At 35.8% G+C, this 17333-nt stretch overlaps 3 protein-coding genes and 2 pseudogenes across 3 annotated transcripts; 1 reads left to right on the top strand and 4 right to left on the bottom strand.

Moving 5' to 3' along the window:
- Window positions 1-16: 16 nt before the first annotated feature.
- Window positions 17-2097, bottom strand: LOC18026415 (annotated as a pseudogene).
- Window positions 2098-3549: 1452 nt separating this feature from the next.
- Window positions 3550-8807, top strand: LOC18026414 (methyl-CpG-binding domain-containing protein 9). The gene is made up of 6 exons (XM_024160676.1): window positions 3550-4173; window positions 4607-5297; window positions 5381-6484; window positions 6592-7272; window positions 7717-8019; window positions 8230-8807. The coding sequence occupies exons 3-6, from the start codon at window positions 5984-5986 to the stop codon at window positions 8665-8667; spliced, it is 1923 nt and encodes a 640-aa protein (XP_024016444.1). The 5' UTR covers window positions 3550-4173; window positions 4607-5297; window positions 5381-5983; the 3' UTR covers window positions 8668-8807.
- A 494-nt stretch (window positions 8808-9301) lies between these two features.
- On the bottom strand, window positions 9302-11654 carry LOC18026413 (NAC domain-containing protein 45). Its single transcript, XM_024160824.1, has 6 exons — window positions 11498-11654; window positions 10657-10937; window positions 10305-10580; window positions 9943-10194; window positions 9793-9859; window positions 9302-9705 (listed from the first exon to the last, which is right to left on the bottom strand). Exons 1-6 carry the CDS (start codon window positions 11652-11654, stop codon window positions 9302-9304), a joined length of 1437 nt encoding a protein of 478 aa, XP_024016592.1.
- Window positions 11655-11722: 68 nt separating this feature from the next.
- LOC18026412 lies at window positions 11723-14027 on the bottom strand (annotated as a pseudogene).
- A 683-nt stretch (window positions 14028-14710) lies between these two features.
- Window positions 14711-16438, bottom strand: LOC18026411. The gene is made up of 4 exons (XM_006409163.2): window positions 16196-16438; window positions 15858-16069; window positions 15382-15640; window positions 14711-15221 (listed from the first exon to the last, which is right to left on the bottom strand). Exons 1-4 carry the CDS (start codon window positions 16436-16438, stop codon window positions 14931-14933), a joined length of 1005 nt encoding a protein of 334 aa, XP_006409226.2. The 3' UTR covers window positions 14711-14930.
- Window positions 16439-17333: the final 895 nt, after the last annotated feature.

The raw sequence follows: 17333 nt of genomic DNA, 5'->3' as shown, positions 1-17333 counted from the left end.
ATTTTTTGCATAGATCTAACGGCTGAGATTATCTCACCATCTCGACATATACACACGCACAAAAGAAAGAAAGAAACCCATAGAGCGTCGAACATCTTTTTACTGGGTACTTGTGTCATGATCTCGTAACAGGACCTTCTCGAGCCGCACTAGCGACATTGGTGACACGGAGCACGGCCTGTGCACTAAGAGGTGAGAGATTCGACTGGCAGAAATTTTCCCAAGTGGCTGCCTCTGGATGCTCCTCCTCGGATTCGACAGGTTTAGATTTTGTGTAGACTGACTGAAGTTCCAGTAAGACGGTCCGTGCAGCCTCTCGGGACTCTGGGAGCTGGTCACTAAGCTGAGACGCGGCTGCTTGGACCAGTTTCTCAATTCCGTATTCTCTAATTCCTTCAATGCCCTGATGATAAATTATAGCCAAGGAAGGGCGATGTTGATGACAGAGAATGGATTCAAATGGTTTTATCATATCGGAAGGGACAGAAGAAAGAAAATGGGTTAAGTGAATTGTGAATTACCAGCCGAGGAACACTTCGGGAGAAGCACATGGATGCTTTTGCACGGATCCGGGGATTCTTATTCTTCAGACAAGGTTGAAGCTTTGGCAACAGCAAGGTAGGAGAAACATGTGTGGTCAAATGCTTTTTCGGCTGCCTCACAAACAAACCGCTTGTCTTGGGAAGATTTAAGGAGGAGTTGAGTAAGCTGGAAACAAAAAAAACGGAATTTGAAAATTGCTATTACTATAAGAAACACGCAGGTAATATATAGATGGATGCAAGTGAGGATTACCAAGAGATCCAATTGATCGATTATCTGGTCATTATATGAGCTGAAGATGTCTGCGGATGTCATACATGCGGTTTTACTTACAGCACTTCTTGGGTTCTTCAATGACTTCACGACGAGCGGGATCACTTTCTCCCTGTGAAAACTGACTTCGTGAGACTAGAAAATTCATTCTGTCCAAAAGTGTAAGTCAATCTACTAGGAGTGATAATAACATCTCATAGTTACAGAGAAAAGGACTTACACCATGTGTAGCGTTTCTTCCTTGTGGAATATTGAAAGACGACGAACACTATTAAGAGCATCACATACCGAAACCCAATCCTTAGAGTCTAGCCCAGTCAGAAGTGACTAAAAATATTAAACCAAGGTTAATCGTCATGAAAACATGTCATTTCCAGAATAGTTCCAAACTCCAAACAGAAGAATAAGATTGCATCACAGAATTGCAAATGAGAATTTACAGTAAAGGCGTAGTTTAACAGAGAGGGGTTTTGTGGTGGCCTATCTTCAGCAATTCCATTCATCTTTCCAAGACAAGGCTTTGTTAAACCTGGTTTACAGTCAATTTTCCTCTCAGATACTGGAAGATTCTTCAAACCTTGTAAAGCCTTAGCGGCCATACGATAGAGTTATCTGGCTGAGAAGCAAAAAGAGAATTCACCATTAGAAGCAAGAACAGCACTTGTGCTATATCAGTTACAGATGTAACTATAAAGAAAAGCATAATCTGATAAGAACAGATGAGGGATGAATTTTCGACCTCCTACTCCTGCTCTCAGATATTCCTCTGCAGTAGCCAAACTTCACCACAATTACAGTGGATCAATAATGCTATCACTTCACGAAATACCAACAAATAGAAAAACATTTTCCATATTTAAATTGGTTTAAATTTTTTACTTCTAAAATAAACATAATACAATGCCAAATTCAACAGCAAGAACATACAAGAGCAGAGATCTACAATTCAAAATCAAATTTCAAGCAATTACGAATTCAATTTTTTTCTTTTTTTTAAAAAAAAAAAAAAAAAGAAACGAAAACCTCGATCTCACTCAATAACTCAATCTAGAAAGCATTCCATAATCCCCCAAAAAAATAGTCATTGCAATTCCAAATCCAACACCGGTGATACAGTCGCCGTTAAATTCTGATCGAAATCCCGAAAGAAGAAAAACGAAAAGCTGGAGATAGAAATAGTACCGGCGAATCAAGCGGTGTTGGTGAGTAATTGACCTGAAGAGTAAGAGTGAAGATTAGTTGACTCGCCTCCCTTAACACTCTCTGTACCAATTTCCACTATATGCCACAGAGAGAATAACCGGACAACCGTTCGCAAGTGGTACTCGTATTAGAGGTTTAAGCACGACGTCGTTTTACGGCTCGGACGGCATTATATTTCTTTTTGGCGTTTCTCTGATACACTAGTGTTGGTTCATGTAATTACTCAAAATAAGGAATTTTCAAATTTTCTCATTTCTGTAATGATTTTATTCTTTATTCAGCATTTTTTCGACGGCCTATTATTTAGCAATTGTATATCAGTTAACAAATAGATTTACTCATTTAAAAAAAAATGGATGCCTGTATAAAGTTTTTTAGTTAGTCACAAAACGAAAGGGGAAACAAATCGCACATATCAAGTATCAACCCTCTTCTTATACAAACTTTTGCCCAACAACAAAAAAAAAAAAACCTCTTATACAAACACGCACATGATGAGGGGAAAATTGGAAAAATAAGATAAGGAAATGTTACAAGCTGTCAGCTACGATTTCCAGTTATGTACTATTTGTTTTATTGATCAACAACAAATTGGAAAAAGAATAACAAGGTAATGGCTTCATCAAATATAATAAAATCACAATATCATAGTGTTCTCGCCGAATACTGTAGTTTCTATGCATGTACATTGATATATAGTTGCTTTCTGTTGTTGTTACTAAACATACATTATTGTTGATATAGTTTACAAGAAAATAACATTGATAAGCGAACCCACGTTCCCAGGTAGACTAATTTGGACCGGTAGATGTAGTTGACCGTCTTTCATTTCCTGCTTTGATTTTGTTTGCGATTTAACTTCTATCACAATCGAATCGGTTAATTAGGCTGATTAGTCAATTTCTAGTTAATCATCAATATCAAACCGACACAATCTTGATTATGTTTTACTACATTTAGTCATTTAAGTGCTTAGCTCATGTAAATATCCGTTGTTTTACTTCAAGACTGCGTTAGTTTGTAGAAAAGAGTAATAGACGAAGAAGAAGACTGCTTTAGTATGAAAACAATAACAAAAATAAAGACTAATTAGTAATCAATTAACGTGTTGATTAGACCTTCCTCGTGATGCCAATGGTTTTACTTTATTACCTTTCTTCTGACACAGTAACATACATTCATTCAATATGTATAGTTCTCCTCATGTGATATATATTCCCAACAATAGCAAAAAGTAATAAATCACTTTCAGTAATGACTATTCATGCTTTGCTCTCATGCAATGACGTAAATTAGACTAGAATAATAAAAATTTTGCTTCACATCATTTTATAGTTTTTACCATATTTTTTTCTCATTTGTGCTTAAAAGTTTAGGTTACAATCACCGAACTATACAATATTTGAGTAGCATCTTCAAGAAAAGAATTGGTAATAAGAAAACAAAAGGAATTTTAAAAACGCACACAAAAAAAAAGCGAGGATAATTCACGTTTTTTTTTCTTTCTCTCTCCAAACAGAACTTCGGGAAAAGTGGAGAGAAAATTAATAAGAAAACCTCTTCTCACTTTCTCGCTATATTTTTCTTCTTCTTCGTCTTCAATGTAAGCAATGCTCGATTCCAATAACCTAATCGAATAATGGAACTCACTGATTCTACGAACGAGCAACTAGGAGAGACAAGGAGCGTCGGTCTCAAGGAAGATAATCGCTCCTTTCTCGGCATCGATCTCAACGAAATCCCTACCGGCGCTACTCTCGGCGGTGGTTGCACTGGTGCTCAGGGTGATGACGGAGAGTATGAACCTGTTGAAGTAGTTAGGTCAATTCACGATAATCCGGACCCAGCGCCTGGAGCGCCTGCGGAGGTTCCTGGGCCGGATCGGGATGCCGCGTGCGGCGCGTGTGGAAGGCCAGAGTCGATTGAACTCGTAGTAGTCTGCGACGCTTGTGAGCGAGGGTTTCATCTATGCTGTGTTAACGACGGAGTGGAGCCGGCTCCTTCCGCCGATTGGATGTGCAGCGACTGTGCTACCGGCGGGGAGAGGAGCAAACTGTGGCCGTTGGGGGTTAAGTCTAAGCTCATCCTGGATATGAACGCCTCGCCGCCGAGCGATGCGGAGGGATACGGAGGCGAGGAGACGTCAGATTCGAGGTACGTACCCGTGGTTCTGTTTCGACGATGCGTTAGGGACTTAGGGTTTATAGGATATTGAATTTTGGGTTAGTTCGAGAAGCAAGACTTGGGTAAGCTTTCTTTATGGAAAGCCAGACGGATTATGGGTATACTAGCTTTCGTTCATGAGAGTTCTTTAAGTAGACTTTGATTTTGAGTTTTGACTATTATGAGAATTATCTATGCATGACGAGGCTTTCTATGCATATGATAGCTTTTGATAAATTTTAAGACTCTACCTTGTGGGAGCATTCGTTTTTTTTTTGTCCCCTTTCATTTAGTTGTTTAGACTTTGTTTGTTAGGACTTTGCCTGGCTTTCTATATTCTTGAGAATGGTTATGTCGTAGTAAATACATAGCAGAATTGTTAAGCACTGATGGGTCATGTGTTTCCTTGTTTCTTCTTCTCCAGAAAGCATATGCTGGCCAGCAGTTCTTGCATGGGAAACTCTTATGACTATGCAATGACGCATTCAAGCTTTTTGAAACCTGGTAGAGGACATGCTAGTCCCGAAGCGTCAGGGATAATGGCTCGTAATACTAAAATGAGTGTGGATGGATTGGATTCACATACCCTAGGTTTTGGCTTCCCGTTCAGCCTGAGCAACAGTAATTCGCCCGTTAGATTTCCATCCTTAGATCCAAGTGAGCTGTTGCTGCAAAATCTCAGGCATTTCATATCGGAAAGGCATGGACTATTAGAAGATGGTTGGCGAGTCGAATTTAAACAACCTTTGAATGGCTATCATCTATGTGCTGTGTATTGTGCTCCGAATGGAAAGACATTTAGTTCCATACAAGATGTTGCTTGTTATCTGGGCTTGGCAATGAATGGTAAGTAGAACTGTATGGATGCTGAAATCAGGAATGAGAGTTCTCTTCTTCAAGAAAGATTGCAGCATATGCCCAAGAGAAGAAAGACATCAAGATGGCCAAACAATGGTTTCACTGAGCAAAAGGGTAGTTCAGTGAGTGCTCAGCTCAGGGGTATTCCATTCAATGGTCCGATGATGTCCCCTTTTGCCATCAAATCTGATACTCTTTTTCAGGCTGGTGAATCCCTTAGCTCTGGAAAAAATGAATGCGGTTGTGAGGAAGCTAATGTGAGTGTAATCTTTAAATCTCTCCTGGTTAATTTTTTTTTGTTTAAACTTTTTATTCCTCATTTTGTGTATTTTATTTTCAGAACGGACTTCCAATGCAGTTTGAAGATTTCTTTGTTCTGTCCTTTGGACGAATTGACATAAGACAGTGTTACCACAATGTCAACATGATATATCCAATAGGCTATAAGTCCTGCTGGCATGATAAGATCACGGGGTCGCTATTTACGTGTGAAGTATTGGATGGCAGTTCTGGGCCTGTTTTCAAGGTTACAAGGTCACCATGCTCGAAATCATTTATTCCAATTGGATCAACTGTATTTTCCTGCCCAAAAATCGATGAAATGGTGGAACAGAACCTTGACAAACGAGGTGATCGTAGAGACAGTACTCTAGAGCATGATGATGACACTGTTGAGATTCTTCTTTCAGATCCCTCCCCACCTCTTGGAGATGATATATTGTCTTGTTTACGAGAGAAAAATATCTCCAATACACTCAATTGTCTGCGCTCTGAAGTTGGTTCTTCTTAAGTAGACTTTGATAATACTTTATCCTATAATCAGAAGCATGGGGTTGAAGTTGGCGATATTGTTGTGGAAGAAGAGTCATTGTCTGTTGCATGGAAAAAGGTGTCTCAAAAGCTTGTTGATGGGTGTTCCAGTGTCCTGAAGCAGAAGGGCTCCATGAACTTCCTTTGCAAGCATGTTGACAGAGAAACAAGGGAAATTAACCGGGATATGATAAATGAGGAAGACAATGTAATTTTATCTTTGTCAAGATTTTGCTGTTCTTTGGCTCCTCGTATTGCTACATGTGGTGAAAAGGATAAAAGCAAGATTGAACCTCTAGTTGATGCTTTGTCAAGGTGGCTGGATCAAAGCAGATTTGGACTAGATGTAGATTTTGTACAGGAAATTATTGAACGTATGCCTGGTGCCGAATCATGTTCCAATTATAGACCTCTGAAGAGTAGAAGTTCTTCTTCTGTAACTGTAGCAGAAGGAGCGCTAGTTGTCAAACCAAAAGGTGGGGATAATGTCAAGGATGAAATATTCGGTGAGATTTCTCGGAAAGCCAAGAGGCGTAAACTAATTGGTGGTCATGGTGTCAGCAATCCACACCCTCCTCCCGGGAGGCCTATGTGTTTGAGGCTTCCTCCTGGGCTTGTTGGTGACTTCCTTCAGGTACGGACTTGTGTTTTCCTTATATGGTAATCTACAACGTATCCCTCTATTCAATAAGTCCTACTACACATGTGATAGTCATTTTTTTTTTTCGCGTGCCTAATTAGATATCTGAAGTGTTCTGGCGTTTCCGTGAAATATTGGGTTTGGAAGAGGCTTTCTCACCTGAGAAGCTTGAACAGGAGCTTATCAATCCAGTGTTCGATGGTTGGTTTCTTGATAAATCTGGGAAAGAAGTTAACAGAAGTGAGATGAACATTAGCGATAAGGATTATACAGCTACTAAAAATTTTTCTTTGTTCGATGAACCTCGCCAACCTTTTTCTTCGGAAAATACCTCTGCTTCTGTACTAAAAGGGACAAAATCAGGGGATTCTACTGAGTTTAACATCTCATATTCCTCTCGTGGGCTGTGCTTGGGTGCACTTCTAACAACGACTCACATTTCGCTTCTGCAAGTGCTAATATGTGAGCTGCAATCCAAGGTAGCTGCATTTGTTGATCCAAACTTTGATTCTGGAGAATCGAGATCCAGACGAGGACGGAAAAAGGATGACAGTACACTTTCTGCTAAAAGAAATAAGCTGCATATGCTTCCTGTTAACGAGTTCACTTGGCCTGAATTGGCCCGTACGTACATCTTGTCTCTTTTATCAATGGATGGGAACCTTGAATCAGCAGAGATTGCTGCCCGTGAAAGTGGTAAGGTATTTCGTTGTTTACAAGGTGATGGTGGTTTGCTTTGCGGTTCACTTACAGGTGTGGCTGGGATGGAAGCCGATTCAATGGTATGTTTTTGTTATTTTTCTTCTTTTTTGTTCTGGGTTCCATATTTTTCTTGTCTTACTAGATGATGGGTCACAAGTTTAGTTTCACTTTTGGAAGCGTCTTTCTTGTCCTTCCAATTTTTTTTATCATTTTCCTTCCACCAAATTAATCAGGTTGATATTTCTCAATTTGAAGCTATGTTCCGTTCGTAGGTCACTCTAGAGAAGTCGAGCTTCTTTATTCTTCTACATTTACATTTATATTTTGTTACTCTTAAATATTTACTCTTTTACTATACAGTGGAAAATCGATTTACTTTGTTTCTCAAATGAGTGATATCTTTGGGGCAAGAAATCTTTGATTTGTATAGATTAAAGTGTTACTATACTTAAGTTCCTAAACCACTCTCACAGAAAGAGAATGATTGTTGGATTCACGTGTAAGTATTAACTCTTTATCTTCAGTTACTTGCAGAGGCTACTAAAAAAATATTTGGGTCTTTGACAAGAGAAAATGGTGTTCTTTCTGTGGAAGATGATGATTCCGATGGCCTTGATGCCACTGAGATAAACACTTGCAATGGTGATGTTCCGGAGTGGACACAGGTTCTGGAACCTGTGAGAAAGCTTCCAACAAATGTTGGAACTAGAATCAGAAAGTGTGTCTATGATGCTTTAGAGAGAAATCCACCAGAGTGGGCAAAGAAGATATTGGAGCATTCCATCAGTAAAGAAGTATATAAAGGCAATGCTTCAGGACCGACAAAGGTTCAATCTTTCATACCAATTCTCTTCCCTCCTGAAGTACTTGCAATACTGAATTGCATAAACTAAGTATTTCTTGTTTTCTCAAATTCACTTCAGTTTTTCTGGCTCTTGTTCTTGCGGTGATGATGTATTCTCAGTCTGATACTGCATGCTATTATTTTAGGCTCATCTTTATCCTAAGACAAGTTTTTTCGCTCTTACTAAATACAGAAAGCTGTCCTCTCATTGCTAGCGGATGTTCGAGGTGGAGATTTGGTGCAGAGGTCTGTTAAAGGAACCAAAAAGAAGAAGTCTATTGGTGTATCTGATGAATGTCGTGCTGTGTTGCGTGATGTTGCAGCTGCAGATGAGGATAAAGTATTTTGCACTTTGCTGGGCCGAAAGTTGCTGAACTCCAGTGACAATGATGATGACGGACTCCTGGGATCACCTGCAATGGTTTCGCGTCCCTTAGACTTCAGAACGATTGATTTGAGGTTGGCTGAGTTCACATTGGCTGATTTGACTCATATGCCCGGTATGAGGTATATAATGAATGAAGCCGGTTTGAGCGGCATGATTACCTCTCGGGAGAATGTTAACCGGTGGTGGGATGAGATGACGGCCAGACCGGCTAGGAAAAAACTCATGGAAATGGCTGCTTATTAAATTAGTTTAGTATATCGTTTGTTGATTATGCTGCTGATGTGGTATTTGGATCAAATAAGCTTTAATTAATATTTTGAAAAATAAGTTTTAACATTTTCTGTCATTCCCATATAAAAAGTTAAATTTCATGTGTTTTCTTCGTGGGATAATGTTATTTTAAGAGAGGCTTGAGTAATTTGGAAGTTGTTGATGATCATAGACATTTATCAAGATTTAATGATTTCTTAACATATTTGAGAACTCATAGAAAAGAGAAACACAACCACTAGGACACTTCTCGAGGGATCTCTCTTTTTTTTTCTGATAAAGCTAATTTCGTAGAAAAATAAGAATTAAGTAAAACTTGTGTTAGCTAGCTCATAACCCTTAAGTGCTCGATTAGATCATAATTAAGTGGATGTGAATTTTCTAATCCACCCGGCCCTCCAAAAAGATGAAAGTTCTTGTGATCAATAATGGTCGTTGTTGAATTATTTTAAGTTTTAACAGCATGTCTACACATAAAATATATTTTCAATGGTAATAAATAACAAGAATGAGATATATATGTTAGTATATCTATACTATATATATATATAGTACATATAGACGCCCATTTTTCAAGGCGTATTTAAATCAATGAATAATTTAAAAATCAGAAAAAAATCGCAAGACATTTGTAATATTGTTGAGCCACTAGACTAACAAGAGTTAGTTTTGTCTTCGTGATCTTCTCAGCTCTTTGTAACCAAGAATCTTTGTCTTCTTCAATGAACAAGGTTCTCTCTTCCACATTGTGATTAGTAGGATTGATGTGAACTTTCAACGTGTGAGAAGGTACGACTTGGTGATATAGAATCTTCGTTGTTTGATATGTCGAGATGAGCATTTGGTTGCTAAACCTAATTTCTTCTTCAACCACCTCAAATCCCGATGAATCAAGGGTTTCATTTGTATTCACGTCTTCTTCATTGCCTTCTATTCGGTTTACGTTTTCCTCGTTATATATATCAAACGAGAATAAATCATAGATATCTATGTTGCTATTTGTACTGATTCCTGTAAATATAACCATTCAGATATCGTTATATAAGAAAAGTACCTAAACAATATTGAATGTCAAACAAAATTATATGTCATACTCACCCTGAAATCCATGATCTTGGTGAATATCATTCAGACCCGATATGATCTTCTGCTCTTCTATATAATCCTTTTCAATATTAATGCAAAAATAGATTACGTTAAAATATATATTTTTAAACCTTAATCTATATTAAATTTTGAGATATAAACTACCTGGTTCATATGATGATTTGGCATTAGTAAAGGTTCATCATAATTGCCTATGTGGATCACTTGATCATTAACGCTATTATAATGGTTGGAGTTACTTGCAGCGAAAGAAAAGTCCTCCAAAACGGAAGGATCGTTGTTTTGAGTCATACTCGTGAAGAAATCACAATCTCTGACTGTGGAATTCTCTACACGCAGCGGTGGTAGAGATATATTGTGTTGTAACATTGAGCATTCGATCTCGCTATTAACCTACATGAACATGTAATTATATGATATTTAAATCCATCGCTGGAAAAAAAAGTTGTTATACACTTAATTTGATCCTTTTTTATAGGTTGATGGATGTTTTTTAGTTATACCTTATATGGAGTTGGAAAAGGTCCATAAGAAGAACCGTGGTATTGTGACCAGCCTTCGTTACTGATTGCGTTTGAGTTGAAACGTCCATTTCCAAATCGCGGTTGGAATGCGTTTTGAAGTTGGTGATTAGCTGAACTGATCTCTACATCTGAACAAGCGTCAAAACTCGAATTTCCACTCACATTCGACATCGCGTGGACGTAAGACCGATGCTGATCTCTTGGCTTAGCTTCAATCACAATCTTTTTAAATACACGACAAAGTGCATACGCATCCTGAAATTATAAAAATTTAGGTTATATATATATATAAAAAAAATGTTTAGTCGAATCAATTAGCTAGCTGACGAACCTGCATGCCGTATGCAGAAGGCTCGCATTCAGTTTCATCGAGTCGATACTCATGCATGACCCAACCGGTTCTAATACCGTGTGGTGCTCGGCCACGGTAGTACACCAATGTCTTCTTGGTTCCAATGGCTCGGTCTCTCCAACTAACCCGGCGGTCTTTACCAGTCGCCTTCCAATATCCACCTTTGGTTGCCCTGTTTATCCTTGAACCGTTGGGATACTTCCGGTCCCGTGGGCTGAAGAAGTACCATTCTTGGTCTTTGCTCGGAAGCAATGACTTGCCTATCATTCAAGTTATTGTTGGTTATTTATAACTATCTGTAAAACTTCTAATAATAATTTACCAAAACATATAAGAATATCTCAATTAAATTCATGGCATGTTTACGATCAAACTTATCTAATTAAAAACTAATTCAAAAAACAAAGAATAAATATAATAATTTTCAATCTATCCCCGTTATAATACTCAAATTTACGATCTAATTTTTTAAAAAATTAACTTATAATGACAATGAATATATAATATAATTATGTAAAGATCAATGTGTATGTAGTATTTTTCCTGTCGAAATTAAAGTATATGTAGGGTTTCTTCATCGATGTTTATTCTTATTCTTTTCTTCAGCCTCTATTGCTTCTATTGTTATAGACAGAAAAAAAAAAAAAATTCTTAATTACAAAGGTTGTCAATCTAAATTCAAATAAGATTTGTAGAATTTTGAAGATTATGTAGTACAATCAAGTATTGTTTTTCTTTGTAAAGCAATCATCAAAAGAGGTTAATTATAATTATATATATATATATATCATTACTAATATCATAGTAATTAACTAATGACCTGGTAAGTCCCATGGCTCACACTTGTAGAGATCAACTTCTGCGATAACCTCAAGTTCGATTTCTAGACCGTTGGTTTTTCTTTTTAGATAGTAAGTAATTAGCTCTTCATCCGTTGGATGAAATCTGAAACCTGGAGGTAACGAAACAGGAGCCATATATCTTTCAATTTATCCTCGAATTTATTTTTTAGATCAATTTCAAGAGAGAGAGAGAGAGAGAGGATAGAAATGTTTATTTCAACATGTTTGTAGAGTTTATTTCAACAAGCTGGACAAAGTTTGTAGAGTTTTTGCTTTCTTTCTTTTGACTCTTCATTCATTCAGTACAAGCAGCTTTGATAATGGCTTCGAAATGCCGCTTCTCATGGATAATCCAGTGTCCAGCTTCAGGGAGCTCATGGAGCTTTATCCATGGCAGCTTATCACATATATAGAGTAGAACCTCGCGCAAAATTTGTTTGTCTGCGAGTGCACACCAAATATGAACTGATCCTTTGTTACTATCCGAAAAAGGATTGCTCAACTCGGTTGGATCAATTTCCCAATTTCCGTAACCCGCGATGATGTCTCTTTGTGTGCTCACATATTCACCTTGTCGTAAAGCAGACTCCTATAGTTGTATAAAGCTTTCATGAATTTATTTTCACAATAATATAGTAGATAGCGTAATCCATTTATATTCATAAAATCATATTAAACTGTTTAAATAAGTCTCTATATAAATATACCTGTTTTGCATGTATTTGAGAGAGTTCTATGTCGCGTTCCGCAGAGTTTTTTTGGGATCCCGACTATTTGGAAACCATTTCTGAGTCATCCACCAATATAACAACCATGGAAAGTAGTGTGCAACTCGAAGTGTCAATCGAAACTCAAATGGTAATTTCTGAATCGCTGCATTCAACAATTTTCGAGGCATTCGTCTCCACCAAAAATTCACTGATGGAACCACCAATGAAGCTCCACATAGTCTATAAAATGTAAATAGAAACAATCAAACGTCTAAATTTTTTTGTTTGTCAACCACATTCATTAATTATGGGAATTTTAAATCTGGATTAATGACAACACAACTACTAAGCTATAATCTTACCTATGAGGAATATATTTGAGGCAACCGTTAACAGGGTAAGCACCAAGTGACATCCCCAGAACGTGGAATTTTGGACCAATTTGCAATTTGTCAGCAAGTTCTTCGATATCGTCTGTATCTGTCTTCAGCGTTCGCGATGGATTTGGATCGCTTTCTCCATAACCAGCTCTATCGAAGAATAAAAAATATATCTTGAATTCGTCAATCATTTCCTGAAAAAGCCAGACGAGTATTATAATTGTACAGTTGCAATTGCAAATATTATTACAAAAACAATAATTAAATAATTCAAACGAATTACCCCAGTAGAAGTGTAGAACCATTAATTACGTTTACTGTAGTTGCACGTATTATAACAAAACGACAATCATCTCTATACTATTATTACATTTTTAAAAATAAACTTAAATGTGTAAGTTATTATTACATAAAATGCCATTACAAATAATTTAATATAATTAAAATAGGAAAATATATAATTTTCTTTTAAGATTATATAAATTTTTTGGAAATTATATATTTTCTATTAAAAGAGTTATTTACTATTTCTTTTTTTAATTATTATTTATATAATTAAAATAATCAATCCATATATATATTAAAAAAACATATCAATTTGAGATTTTATAATAATTTTATTATAATTTATTATATTTATTTGAATATATATATAAAAACAAAAACTGAAAAATATATTCTTAATTTATAAACAGTTAGACATGAGAAAATTAATTTTTATAATGACCACAAAAACTAAAACCATTAAACAAAAAGTTATGTATTCAAGATTATATATTTTCCGGGTTAGCCAGAACTATTTTTAAAAAAATTCAAAACAGATTAAGTAAACAGATTAATTTGGTTTTACATCTCTATACATAATTAGTCATTAAACATACTATAAAATCAACGTAAAACAGCTTTTCTTAAATTTCGAAATATTTTTACTTAAAAGATTATTCCACGCTAGTTATAAAGTGCAGGTTAAATCCTAGTTAAACAATATAAAGAAATAAAGAAGAATCACTTCAACAGAAACAAACATTAATTGAATCTCTATCTTTATACCTGTGTGGTGTACAAATCGACGTCTTTGGAATTTCCATATCCGTGGACGACTATTATTTTGTTTTCGGCTTTGTCTTTTGGAAACCCTTATTCTTTGTAGGCTAAATGTCTGCCATCGTTGAGCTTGACTCTTGGAGATTTCTTGGAAACATTCTCCGGCAATGGAATTGACGGTGGAGGTATTATGGACTTGTAGACATAATAGCTTATTAATCCCACAATCCCAAGTAGAATCAACATTATTTGGCCTATAGACACTACATGCATGAGGTAATATACCAAGCGATGGTCGTCATCATTTGTAAGTCTCCGAACCAAAAGACTATAATTTTCTTAAATAAAATAATAGGAAGAAAAAACTGACCTTATGATTTAGGAGATGATGTTGAACAAAGAAAAAGGATTTAGGAGATGACTAGTTATTGTGATGTAATGGAATCTCTGGCCCAAACAACTTAAATAATGTTGGTAAGCTGACCTCTTTTGTTACAAATGTCTTTTATTATTTATGTTTTCCTTGTTACACTTGTCTTCATAAATTGTTTTGCACTATTAATGAATTTGGCTGTCCTTTTGCATTTATCAATAATTGTGTAATCTCCCCTCAATTATATATTACATTTTAAAATTTGTATTTTTCACAGATTTGAATCAATAAAATAGCTACTAAGAAGAAAAAACCGTAATCGTTATTTAATATTAGTATTTTATTATAGAAAATGAAAACATTAATTGTTTTGTTCAATTTTATTTGTTCACCCCAAAATTAGCCACACATCTTGACAAATTTTTAATAATTAGTGCTAATCCAAAAAAGCTTTGTAACGTATTTTTACAATACCAATAATGAATTTGGTTGTCTTTTTGCATGCTTTCATTGTGAATTGTGTAACTCCCGTCATTCATTGTCGATTTTTGTTACATTGGTTCCATCAGCGTTTTGCAAATATTTTGTTTTTCATTGAATCATCTGAACGCCATAGTCTTTTTTTTTTTTTGAATAACAGATTTCTGGTGATGGTTATTCGTGAACAACAAAGCTGAGCAACATCATGTGAGTTTGTTCCTACATCATAAATGCTAATACTGAAAGTCTGAAACAAATACGAGGTACTGTTCATTTGGCTCGGATTGTTGGTACTTATGTAGCGTGAGATTTGATTTTCAGTAGAAGTGCATCACTTCGCTTTTATTTATAAAATATACTATTCAATATCAAATATCACCAACTATTGAAGGGTTTTTTATTTTGTGTTTGTTTTTTTCCAATTTCAACTACAAGCGGCCTTAATAATATCTTCAAAATGCTGCTTCTCATGTATAATGAGATGTCCAGCTTCTGGGACTTCATGAAGCTTTATCCATGGAAGCTTATCACATATATATAGTAAAACCTCGCGCGAAATTTGTTTGTCTTCGAGTGCACACCAAATGTGAACCGACCCTTTGTTATCACCTGAAAATGGATTAAGCAATTCGGTTGGATCAAACTCCCAATTCTCAAAACCTGCAATGATGTCTCGTTGCATGCTCACATATTCTCCTTGTCGTAGAGCGGATTCCTAGAATTAGTATAGCTTTCATGAGTGTTGATTCGTTAGAAATTTTGATGGGTTATGATCAAGTTCATTATTAATAACAACACTTAAAAACTGTACTTTAGCTATAAAATGAGTCTGAAACTACACGAACTTAGAGAAACATCAGCCGATACATGCTTACCTTGATATAGGAGTGTTTCGTATGCTTATCCGCGAGTTCTATGTCACGCTCGGTCATAGTCTCTCTTGGATTCTGACTAAACGGTGAAAACCATTTCTGAGTCATCCACCAATAAAACAACCATGGAAAATAGTGTGCAACTCGAAATGTCCATTGATTTTGAATTGGTAATTTCTTGAGCGCCGAACTCAACAATCTTTTAGGCATACGACTCCACCAAAAATTGAGTAATGGAACCACCAACGTTGCTCCACTTAGTCTATACATTTTGTTAAAAACATTTCACATAAGTATAAATTATATTATATGGTCTTAAGTAAGTTTATAAATGCAAAACATATTCAAGTCAGTCTTAACACAGAATATATAATTTATAGGCTAGTGATATTTATGTAAATAAACTGTAGCTTTTACTTTGGATAGATCATCGTAGATATTACTTTTAAGAGATTGGTATAATATACGATATACTGTACCTATGAGGAATGTATTTGAGACAGCCGTAAACAGGGTAAGCCCCGAGTGACATTCCTAAGACATGGAACTTTGGACCGATTTGCAATTTGTCAGCGAGTTCTTCGATATCATATGTATCCGTTTTTAGCGTTCTTGATGGATGAGGATCGCTTTCTCCATAACCAGCTCTATCGAAGAGCAAGAAGTATATCTCGAATTCGTCAATCATTTCCTAAAAGCCAAAGGAGAATTGTAGTTCCAAATATTATGATATGAAAAATCATCAAAAAAAATAAGTCTTATATATATCATCGTGTGCTCGCTTTGTTTAAATATAATCATTATTTTAATATAATACCTGTGTGATTTTTAAATCCACCAACTTGGAACTTCCATATCCGTGGAGAATGATTATTTTATTTTTGGCTTTATCTTTTGGAAATCCTAATTCTCTGTAGGCTAAATATCTTCCATCATTGAGCTTGATTCTTGGACATATCTCAGAAACATTCTCCGGCAGCGGAATTGGTGGCGGCGGTTTTATGGACTTGTAGACATGATAGCCTATTAAACCGACAACCACAACGAGAAGCAACATCATTTTACCTGTAGTAAGATATGAGGGAACATTGCAAAGAGTACCTTAATTAGATGGAGAGAAAAAAATACTACCTTAGATGCTTAAACACACAATAAAAACGTTGATACTTTCATTGTTGGGACATCATATTAAACTACCAATAATGATCATTGTCATCATCTTGTAATTAAGCTCTCCCCCCACCAAAAGAAAAAGTTAGAATTTCTTAAAGAAAAAAAAAGTTGAAACAAGAAGAAACTTTTTGATATATGCGTAACAAAGCTGTCCTAGAGAGAAAAACCAACCTGATGATTTATGAGATGGCTAAGTAACTGCAAATCGTGAGTGACGATATCGCTGGCCAAAGCAACTTATCAATACTTATACGTGGACAGAGGCTGAAAATGATTAAACAAATTCAGATGAAAATTTTTTAAACAAATTCAGATGAAATGCATTTAACGCGTTTAGATTTGAAAAAAGATGGAAAGAAAGAAGATATTATCTGTGTAAAAATAATATAGTGATAAAAAATATTATATATTATAAAACGCGTACGTAACATATCAACATGACACATGTTATTCTTAGATCATCGACGTGTATCAAAAGAATTTAGAAACAAAGCCATTAAGATATATTTGTGTGCTTTGCTTGATTACCAATTTACCATTAAGAATTAATACACGTATACATGCATCTGAATATGATTGATATTTCTTTTTCCGACAATATGATTAATGTTTTGATGTTGTGTAAAACTTCGTATATGGAGAAGGGGATCCACTTTCCCGTTTTCTCTTTGTATAATAGAACAAACGTCATTTGTTAGATAATAGACGAGGGAACATTGCAAATTGTACTTTAGTTCATATCCTGTGAGAATACGTTGATATTAAAGACAAATTCCATTTTG

Source organism: Eutrema salsugineum, unplaced genomic scaffold (genome assembly GCF_000478725.1).
Source record: "Eutrema salsugineum unplaced genomic scaffold, Eutsalg1_0 scaffold_11, whole genome shotgun sequence".
In the NCBI taxonomy this organism is placed as follows: Eukaryota; Viridiplantae; Streptophyta; class Magnoliopsida; order Brassicales; family Brassicaceae; genus Eutrema; species Eutrema salsugineum.
Note: the sequence above shows the minus strand (reverse complement) of the source record. Positions and strands in the feature narration are given on the sequence as shown.

What these genes read in the sequence shown, in the direction of transcription:
- LOC18026414 (XM_024160676.1), top strand. Translation starts at nt 5,984, where the DNA reads ATGAACTTCCTTTGCAAGCATGTTGACAGAGAAACAAGGGAAATTAAC. An exon ending in TTGTTGGTGACTTCCTTCAG is followed by an intron (nt 6,485 to 6,591) that starts GTACGGACTTGT and finishes GTGCCTAATTAG; the next exon opens with ATATCTGAAGTGTTCTGGCG. An exon ending in ATGCTTCAGGACCGACAAAG is followed by an intron (nt 8,020 to 8,229) that starts GTTCAATCTTTC and finishes TACTAAATACAG; the next exon opens with AAAGCTGTCCTCTCATTGCT.
- LOC18026413 (XM_024160824.1), bottom strand. Translation starts at nt 11,654, where the DNA reads ATGGCTCCTGTTTCGTTACCTCCAGGTTTCAGATTTCATCCAACGGAT. An exon ending in TGAGCCATGGGACTTACCAG is followed by an intron (nt 10,938 to 11,497) that starts GTCATTAGTTAA and finishes CTTGAATGATAG; the next exon opens with GCAAGTCATTGCTTCCGAGC. An exon ending in CTTCTGCATACGGCATGCAG is followed by an intron (nt 10,581 to 10,656) that starts GTTCGTCAGCTA and finishes TTATAATTTCAG; the next exon opens with GATGCGTATGCACTTTGTCG.
- LOC18026411 (XM_006409163.2), bottom strand. Translation starts at nt 16,438, where the DNA reads ATGATGTTGCTTCTCGTTGTGGTTGTCGGTTTAATAGGCTATCATGTC. An exon ending in CTCAAATACATTCCTCATAG is followed by an intron (nt 15,641 to 15,857) that starts GTACAGTATATC and finishes CAAAATGTATAG; the next exon opens with ACTAAGTGGAGCAACGTTGG. An exon ending in CGAAACACTCCTATATCAAG is followed by an intron (nt 15,222 to 15,381) that starts GTAAGCATGTAT and finishes TACTAATTCTAG; the next exon opens with GAATCCGCTCTACGACAAGG.